Source organism: Enhydra lutris, unplaced genomic scaffold, assembly GCF_002288905.1.
Source record: "Enhydra lutris kenyoni isolate GAN:26980312 unplaced genomic scaffold, ASM228890v2 scaffoldscaffold53, whole genome shotgun sequence".
In the NCBI taxonomy this organism is placed as follows: domain Eukaryota; kingdom Metazoa; phylum Chordata; class Mammalia; order Carnivora; family Mustelidae; genus Enhydra; species Enhydra lutris.
This window is the reverse complement of record NW_019154137.1, coordinates 5,774,492-5,784,110: the sequence shown is the minus strand read 5'-3', so window position 1 is coordinate 5,784,110 and position 9,619 is coordinate 5,774,492. Positions and strand designations below refer to the sequence as shown.

Here is a 9,619-nt window from a genome sequence, read left to right as displayed (position 1 = left end):
TGGAAAACTAGTCTCATTTTAGGGGGAAAAAGTTAAAATTGCCGAGAGGAAGAAAAAACGTGGCTAATTTGGCTCTAAGCTTAGAAAGAGAACAATAGTTTTCTTTGTTCCTTCCCCTCAAACCCTTCCCTCCCTGTCCCCACTTAGTAGATCAACAAGAAGCCGCCTTCTAGGGGAGGCAGTACACTTTGCTAGAAGCTCACCTTTACAGCCTGCTGATTGCCATCTATTTTTATGGCCCAAATGAACAGCATCACCTTCCTCCCTCCTCTCCACATAAAAAATAGATTAAAAAAAACCATAATAAACCTTGTGAGAAGGTGACTTAAGTCTTTGACTGGCACCACGGAGGCGACCTCTTCGTGCTTCAGTGGGCTAAGCCAGCTGGCCAGAGGGTCCAAGAAGTGAGCTAAGCCAGGGAGCTTATTGAAGACTGGCCAGCAGACAGAGGAGAGGGACAGCAGCAGAGGCACAAATATGGGGAGCTGGGGGTGGGAGGTGGAGCTGGAGCAGTCGACATTGGTTAGCAAGACGCAGATCCGCAGATCCGTTTGAGGGCAGGAGCAGTGGCACTGCAGGTCTTCACCCTGGTCCAAAGACTATGTGAAAAAGACCAACACGAAATCAAAACCAAACCCACCAAAGAACGGAGAAGCCGAGCAGGGGAGATGGTTCCTTCCCAAATGGACCTCAACTGTTAAATGGATCCTGGCAATTAGAATAATTAGATAATTAGACTGTGACTCTGTGGGCAAAGAGACGGAAACCTGTCTCAGCTCAGTACACTCGGTAGTGAAATGCGTTCAGTTATAAAAGGAGCGTGCTCTCGGCAGGTATACTTCACAGGGCTCGAAAAAAAATTAATGGAATAAAAATGTGCAGCTGATGAGTTAGATTTAGGCAGCCAAAGGGATTTTGCCGGGGGCTACATTAGAGACTGTGCTCCTAAGTCCCACCATCACTACTGCGCCTCCATCAACAGATTTTTATTTAAGCCAACGCATTTAGAGCACAATTCCATGGTGAATAACCTTTAAGGTTACATTTGCCTTTTCCTTGCTTCTTGCAAACCGTGCGTAATCCACGAGCACATTTGTTGGCTGTAAAGGTGTACAACAGCAATTTTTGCAATGACAGTGCGGAGAGGGAATATGAGATCTGTGTGCTAATGAGCCGACACTGCAGAGGCTGGGGCGATGTAGTGTGGAGTGCACTACAAGTGCACAGCAGCAAGACACGGGAGGGGACTTCAAGGGAACCCGAGGCGGTTCCCGAGGAACCAGAGCAGCAAAGCCACGTAAATGAGACCCAGCCCTCCCTCTTGTTTCCACAACCCCCAAAGCCGAAGGATGATCAGGTGGGTTTTTTCAAGAACGGACATGGAACTTAAAAACCTGTGTGTACATCTCTTTTTATACACACTAGTTGTGTGTGTGTGTGAACGCACGCATCCTGAAACTATAACATTCGTATCATCCTCCTTTCTGGGGTCATCTGGCTAAACTGAAAAGTCAGACAGCAAGCTCAATTAATTCCTATGAAATGGGAACATGTGCTCCAAATCAGTTGAGTATCTTCGATAAACTTCAATTCACCTCTGAACTGAGATCCCAAGTGATCCACGTTTCAAAGCCAAAGAGACTTTTTATTGGCCTCTTAAGACACAGAATGAAGTTGGAGTCTGTCTTAAGTAAACCTCTTGGGGGTTGTGCAGAAAAAAAAAATGGTTGCTGGTGAAGAAGAGTCCTTAAATAACCTTCTGAATACACTGGGGGAGGGGATGTGGAGCAAGGACACACACAGAAAGCATTACCCTTTGTTTATTCTTTAGGAGTTTATTTACCTGCATACCTAAGCCCTGGAAAGTGTGAGCCGGCCCAAGGACTGGGGATGCAGGGAATATCACCGGAAGAAATCAATTCTAGGGCTAGGATGGGCTGAAACTAGGAATTCTGAATGGAAACAGGGAAAAGTTTCTTTAATTTTTGCCTTTCTGTTCCATACTGAACTACAGAGGAGAGGTGGGTGACCAGATTTGGACTTATAAGGGGTTTCCTCCGGTTCTCCCTAGGTCTCCAGAAAGGGGCAGGAGAGAAGATCCAGGGGTTTCTTCTCTGCACAACAGTGCAATCACTTGGAAGAATGGAACCTGGGATCACCTGCTAGGCTTCAGTTCTGAACTAGTATTGCTACGCCAGCATCTGAGATATATGACCTCTATTTCTCTGGGAAAAAGAACAATTAAGGCGGGGGATGGGGGGAGTGCAGGTAGGATGAGCTACACCTCCAGGGCTCCCATGGACCCTAGAAACGCTTGTTTTCTGCATCCAGAGACTATCAGACTGTGGTTGGACTCGTCATCTTTCTCATGCTAAGCTTCTAAGCAGCAGCTGCCTGGAGACAGCTTTGGGATCTGGCCCCCATTCAATGATTGTGACATTCAGAGAGGAACTGTTTCAGGGACCAGAGAAGATGGTAGCTTTCTTCCTCTGTCTTCTGAGCTGTTAAGTCTGAGAGTGCAACAGGCAGCTGGGTACACATCGCTGGTTTCTGGATATTTCTCCTGTGTGTGTCTTTGTGTGTGTACATGTGTATTTGGTATAACTAAAAGCAAGGTCACTTTTTTGTTTTGTCTTTCTTGTTGCCTAGTGAGCCACACCCATTATCCTACGTTTTCAAGCCCTCAGACATAACCTAGCCTTGTAAGCTTTTAAACACAAGTGCTGTGGATTGAGGGTATGGGAACTGATCAATTTCTTTTCCTTTCCCATGCTTGTTCCTTTATTGCCCTGCGAGGTTAAGACATTAAGGCAACTCAACACCAATATGAACGACTTATTGCCTCAATTGTTCTCAAGCCTGAGCTTTTCACAAGGCAAGGACCATTTACTTCTTACTACTTGGTAGGGTTCCGATGGCCCTTAGCAGGTGGGTGTCAATCCAATTTGACCACAGAAAAACAGGACCAAAGACCCTGGAAATCAGTCATTCCTAAGAAGTTAATTGGCATTCCTATCCCAGTTCTCATCAGTGGAAAGATACTGAAGTGAGTTGAAATAAATATTATTCATTATTATTAATAAATCCTGCTAGTTTTATGTATTTGGTTTTAAATCTGTTCTAATTGATACTTAGGAAGCTGCATTTGAGATTCAGCTTCTTGACAAGATCACAGTGCTGCAGGATTAAGAGTCGGATGTGTGTTGTAAGTGCTGTAGCGACAGGCTGGGATTACTGAAATAAGATGCAAAGTATAGACAGACATTTTGTAACTTTCACACTAGCTGGAATTAATAAGTTCCTATTTTTGTCAATGTCGGAAAGCCAATGAATGTCAAATACAGAGTATCTCAGAACATGTTCATATAAGGATCTGTACCTTCAGCTAAAATTTTCTTAAACCTGCTAAAGTGTCACATTTCTTGCAAAGTACTTCAAGGAACCTGTGCCCTTGGTGACCCTTTCAAGAATTTTTGGAAGTCACATATCCTTTGAAGCAGAAGCATTGAAGAAAGTTACATACAAAGTTTACCTCAAAGAAACATAAATATCACTTCTCCTTTGAAATAAAATTAAAAACCCCAAATGCCAAACTACACCAGCCGTAAAATCAAAACATATTTACGCCATCATCAGCTTCATTGTTGTGAAAACTTTTAGTAAAATCAGCTTAGATGAAGAATTACCAGTCTTTCTCATAAAACATTCCGTTCAAGAAAAACCTGTGTCCAACAGACTATTGGTCATTTGGGCTCCCACGGTTTTGCTTCTCAAAACGTCCCCTTTCCAGAGGAACAATCACAGAGCACAAATAGGTATTTCAGAAATGGCTTTGGGGCTGATGAAATTCATCCTTTTTGATATTTAGGTTTTTTTGCTGCAAGCCTCCCCATCCCCCTCCACCTTTTGCTTTAAGAACTGTGTGGTCCTTAAGAAGTGGGGGGTGAACAATACTAGGAATAGCAGAAATAGCTACTCTGATAGTAACTCAAGCACCATCTTCTCCCTTCTCTTCAGTTTGCCAGGCATTCATCACTTATAATGAGTGTGTAGTCTTATCAGTTCCCATCAGAGCTCTCTCAGTAAGAAAGGTGATATTATAGGACAGAAAGAGGCCAAGAAACCCAGTCTGATCTGTGCCTCAAGGTCACTTGTTTGCAGAATTTCTCATATTTGGCTCCTATATATTTGGTGATTGTCAAATTCAGCTCATTCCTACAGCCAGGCATGAGCTTTAACAGTCAAGTAATGTACATCCTGAACTGACTCAATCAAGAGGTTTCTTTTTTTTTCATCCCATCTGAAAAAATTTCCCTGAACAACCATGCTGTTTTTTCTTTCTTTTTTTCTCCCCAGCCCAAAGAGGGGGTGTGGGGGAGGGAACGCCAGTTTAGCAAGGAGGGAAATAAAACTTTTGCATCTAACATTATTCACAATAGAGTTTTGTGCACTGCCTTAAGTCCCTCAGCGGGAACCTACAGAGTTGATTAATGTCGCATGAAACCCGGATTGATGAGAGCCCCTGAAATGTCTCCAGCACACACGCAGACCCCAAGTCCCACAAGCAAAATTCAGGTGAGGTCCCGAAAGTCCCAAAGGGAGGAAAAGCAGATCTACTTACAAGCATTAGTCACAGAAAAACTATTGGAAGAATCCAAGTGATCTACGTGGTAATTCAAATGGAAGGGCTTCTCTGTGGTGTTCTGGTTGGTGTTGTATAACTGCACGGCAAAGCGGAAAGCGCTGTGCTCCTGCACCGTGTTTCTCATGAAAAGTCCACCTATAAGCAAAAGGAACCGACATTTGGTTCGTGTTCTCCCCCAGGACCGGGTAGTAATTGGGGAGCATTACAGATAGGGGACATATTTCAATGGCACCGCGGTGTGCGGTGATTATTGATTTTCAACCTGTGTGTCTTTCTAGACTCTTGCGAACTCAAATTTTGGCCAAGAGAAACCTGGTTTTCCTCTTCACTGAAGAGGAAGAGAAGAGGCCAGAGACAACGGGGAAAGGCAAGAGGGGGAAGAGGCGGTTGCTTTCGGGTAGGACGATGGAAGCAAGCGCGGGACTTGGTTCTTTCTCAGGCAGTAGCTTCCTTTCCACTTCTCTTCCCCCTACTCCTCCCCCCACTCCCGTCTCCCCGACGCCCATCTCCACAAGCTGGTTCATCTTTTCCTGGTGCAAAGGGAAGGGTTGGGAAGAAAAACAATTCCATTCCCCCTGCTGCCCCATCTTATTCCCGGTAGCCATCCACCCCCCACGCCGGACACTATGGGGGTTTGGTTCGGTAACGGCAACGATTCTAACTTCTCGACTTTTAAATACAAGACAGAAGCTGAGAGAACTCTCTCCCAGCGCCCGGGAGCCGGGCTCCAGACAGACACAGCGGCAATTCATGAATTCATGGTCTGCGTGACTTCGTCGCCTGCCCGCCGGCTCCCTCGCATGGCGCCCTGCCTCACCCCCGCCTCCTACCCCGTCCGCCACCGACCCCGGCTGCCGCCCGGGTCTGGGGGATCCAGGGTGGGCTTCCAGCCCCCCCCCCCAGCTCTAGCCGGTCTCCGGCAGAGGGACACGCGGGACGGGGCGCCCTGGCGCGGCCAGACAGGCGGCATCACCCTGGGACAACTTCCAGCCGCGGCACGCACGCCATGGCAAAGTCCAGAGCAGCGAGCCGAAAACCCGCGACTCTTCGCCCCTTTGCAGCCTCCCGGCCTCCCGCATGCCTCCCCTGCTCCGCTCTAATCGGAAACCCCTGCAGCCCACCGCTCCCACCCCCCAGCCTCAGGAGACCCCTCTACTGTCCCCGCCGCTCCACAGACCAGCCGGCCCCCTGGGGCTCAGGTCCCCGCGGCTCCTGCCCGGTTCTCATCCCCTGTCCCCAACCCCGGTCCCCTCCCGAGGCCATGCAGAATGGGGAACCGCGGCCGCACTAGCCCCGCCGGGGCAGTGGTCTCGGGCTCAGGGGAGCCCGGCCCGACTGGCTGCTTGCTCACGCTTACCTATGCTGATGGTGTTGGGGAATCCTCCGTGAGAATGACCCAAAAGCCCCAGGACTAATAAGAAGACCGCCCGGAGCACGTTTTGCCCCATTTTCTTCTGCCTGGCCATGCTACGCCTAAAACGAAGCTGACAAGAGCATGGGCGCAACTCAGGAGTCGTCAAAATAATAATAGAAAAAGAAAAAGAATTCGCCGGCTCTTACACCCCCTCCCCTCAACTTGCTCTCGCTCACTCTTCCTTTCCACCCCACACTAGTCCTCCTCCTCCACCGCCTCCTCTCTCTCTCTCTCAATCTCTCTCTCCCTTCCTTGCTCCCTCTCCCGGCTCTCTCACACCCCCTCCCCGCCCCCCACCTCACTTCTGTCTTCACACCAATCTGGAAGGCGGGTTCATTGGCTGCAAGCTCCGTTCGCCAAAGCGATCTCTCTCCCTATCACTACGTGAAAGAGAATGAGAGAGAGAGAATAAAAACCTAAAACACCGAACAAAACAAAAAAGATGAAACACCGAGAAACAAAACAAACAAACAAAACCCCCAAAGAAACAAAAGAGAGAGACAGAAAGAAATTATAAAGAAAATCCTAGACTTTTCTTCCCCCAGAAGATGGTGGGTCTAAAGAGGGGAAAAAAGAAGGAAAGAGCGAAAAGGCTCAGCGCCTGTGAATTGGGCTCTTCCAATTGGGCCGGTAGGGGGATATTGATCAAAGTTGATCTGACGTGGAATTAAAGCCGCACACCGCTTAGCTCCACTGCAAACTGCAGCCCCGGACTGCAAAGCTTCGGTGCTGGCGTTTGTCAACACCGGAGATGGGATCGATAGAAATACACTAGCCTTCACTTGGCTAGCCTTTCAAGCGACAACTGGCGCTTGAAAAAAAAAAAAAAAAGAAAGAAAGAAAGAAAGAAAGAAAGAAAGAAAGAAAGAAAGAAAAGCTGCATTGCCTCTGCATTTGTGTGTCTATCTTAAAGAAGGGGGGGTCTTGGGGGGGGCGGTTAGCGGTTACTCCGGAGTCTTTGTAGAGACTCCAAGCAGTTCCCATCACAATGCGCCCGAAGATGCTGCGCATGCCTGGTCCCTGCCGCTCAGTTTTTACAGCAGAGATCCGACGGCGAGTGAACGACCGGCCCCCCTACTCTCCCACGGCTCTGGGAGGCCAGTACCTCCCCTGACCCAAGTGCAGAGCCGGGCTTGCGGCGGCGGCGGGGAGAGGGCAGTGATGCGCAGTGTGGGGTTGACTGTTTTGGAGGGCGTAGAAAAGTATGTGCGTGGAAGTGGTAACTAAAAGGTTAATGGAAGGGACGCTCAGTCCCACCGACGAAGGAGAGAGGTGTGGGAATGTGCTGGGATAAGGGTGAGGATTGAAAGTTAAGGTTGGAGGAAACTGTCCCTAGATCCTCCGCTCCCTTGCTATAGCCTCTGGACAAAGCAGCCTGGGCCCCTGACTGATGAACCTAGAGGCTATCAGTTATCCCCCAGTTCTTTTATTCCCTGTTCTAAGGAGAGGAAAGAACCTTCCAAGTCAGGCAGTGCAGCCTGGATCTCCGTTGGGGGATGATCCCTCCACAAGATCTTATGTTGGGCTTGTCCCTCTTGTCCCTAGCCCCTTTCTCCAGTGGTGGGAGGAAAGAAACTTCCTTATCTCCCAAGTCTATCACTCCTACTCCAGCTACTCTGGGAGAGACAAATTTTATTCCTCTCCGTGCCAGCTACTCTCTTCATATCCTCTCATCCTGGTCTATTGGAAAAACGAATGTTGCTGCCAATGTACAGGAAACTGCTGTGGGTGGGGCAGGGGTACTGGGCAGGGCCCCAACTGGTCCACCAGTTACTCCAGAACTTTGGATTTGGTGTGACACAGATTGGAGGCTGGAATAGAAAGTTTCCAAACCCTTGGACAATGGAAAAAAATATGGTTCCAGGCTCTCCCCAACTTTATAACCATTCTGATAATGCAGAATCTCTTTTTATTCCACCAATCATGGAAATCTTTTATCTCCATTTGGATAGCCCATGGCTAGCAATGAGGGAGAAACCTGGCTGTTACAGGAGACTGAATTTGCAAGTGGTTGGAGCTTTAGGGCAAAGGATGTAACAGAGACCAGATCGTCCACCCCTTGACAAGCGTGGAGAGTGACATGGCATGGTTAAGGAATATAGGCTTAGACGACAAGTTGAGGTTCAAGTCTATATTCTATTACATATAGGCAGTGTGTGACCTTGAACAACTTTCTTAATCTCAACTCCAATTTTCCCATCTGCAAAATGGGAGTATTACTACTTCTTTCCCTACAAAGTGGTTGTGGATTAAATAAGGATTAAAATAGTGGGTACAAAAGCATCTAATTGAGTGCCTCGCTCATAGAAGAATCAGTTAATTTCCAAACTCCCTTCCCTCTTTCTCACCTTTTAAAAGTGCCCTTTCTCCCCCAAAGTGCCTCATGTTCTCAGCCTCCCCTTTCCACACTATCCCCAGACCTCAGACTCTGCTATCAAGTCCTTGCCAGTGCTCCATCAAAATCCTCCCATCAGGGTTCCTCAAGAGCCCTTGGAGACAGGAGAGAATCTTGTAGATGAATCTTTACTAAGGTTCTAATGGCAGGCAGTGACAATTTGATATGAAAAATGACATTTAGAGAAACTCTACTCTGTGTCAGGCATTATATGGTCCTCTTTCAGATAACATAGTTGCATTGTAATAGGAGCCTTCAGTGCCTTGACCCAAAAGACTGACTCTAATGAGGAGTTTCAGTTTTGATTTCAGGTTCAGAGACAATACATTTTGGTTGGAGGGGGATGGCTTTCAGCACACCTCACTTCACTGCTGAAAGCTTCTGGATCCCCATCCGTGCGTGGCTAGCCATCAGAAGAGGTGGATGAAGAAGTTCGTGGCCATCTTCACAGTCATTTGAAGAGTAACGGAGTGGATCAGTAACAAAAGATGAGTGGAAGAAAAGCGTTTCAATGCCTCTGAATTTGAAAATCCTCCATTGAATTCATCACTGTAAATGGCACCTATCCTTCCCATTGTCAGTCTCTCCTGCCCACTATCTGCTTTTCTCTCTTTCACTGGCTGCCACTTTTTTTTTTTTTAAAGATTTTGTTTATTTATTTGTCAGAGAGAGAGAGCAAGCACAGGCAGACAGAGTGGCAGGCAGAGGCAGAGGGAGAAGCAGGCTCCCCGCCGAGCAAGGAGCCCGATGCGGGACTCGATCCCAGGACGCTGGGATCATGACCTGAGCCGAAGGCAGCTGCTTAACCAACTGAGCCACCCAGGCGTCCCTGGCTGCCACTTTTTAAACTTTTAGCTGTCAGTGGCAGCTGTTGGCAGAATTGGATCAGTCCCATCTGAACCAGCAGGGACACAGTGGTGAACTAGGCATATTGCTGTTGGTTGAAGAGTCTGTATAATACGTGCAAATTCTTTTGCATTCAATCCCTCACGCAAGAAAACAGTGAGATGTTTTTTGAACTTGAGCTTTGTTTTTCCAGTGAGGAGCCAGAGATCGTACTAGCAGCATCAGAGCCGCCAGAAGTTACAGACAAAGCCCCACATCCAGCTCTCTCTCTGTGGTTAGGAGGGATCTCTGCTGGATTTAGAATTACCTGGAAGTCTTA

General features: G+C 47.7%; 1 protein-coding gene across 1 annotated transcript in view; it reads right to left on the bottom strand.

The window, feature by feature from the left end:
* Positions 1-6,165, bottom strand: part of LOC111157250 (glutamate ionotropic receptor AMPA type subunit 3) — a 282,995-nt gene extending 276,830 nt beyond the window's left edge. Inside the window, exons 1-2 of the mRNA XM_022518525.1 lie at positions 6,003-6,165; positions 4,622-4,780 (exon numbers count right to left, since the gene is read on the bottom strand). Coding sequence (XP_022374233.1) covers positions 4,622-4,780; positions 6,003-6,111 — 268 coding nt within the window. The 5' untranslated portion in view covers positions 6,112-6,165. The remainder of the gene's footprint in view (positions 1-4,621; positions 4,781-6,002) is intronic.
* Positions 6,166-9,619: the final 3,454 nt, after the last annotated feature.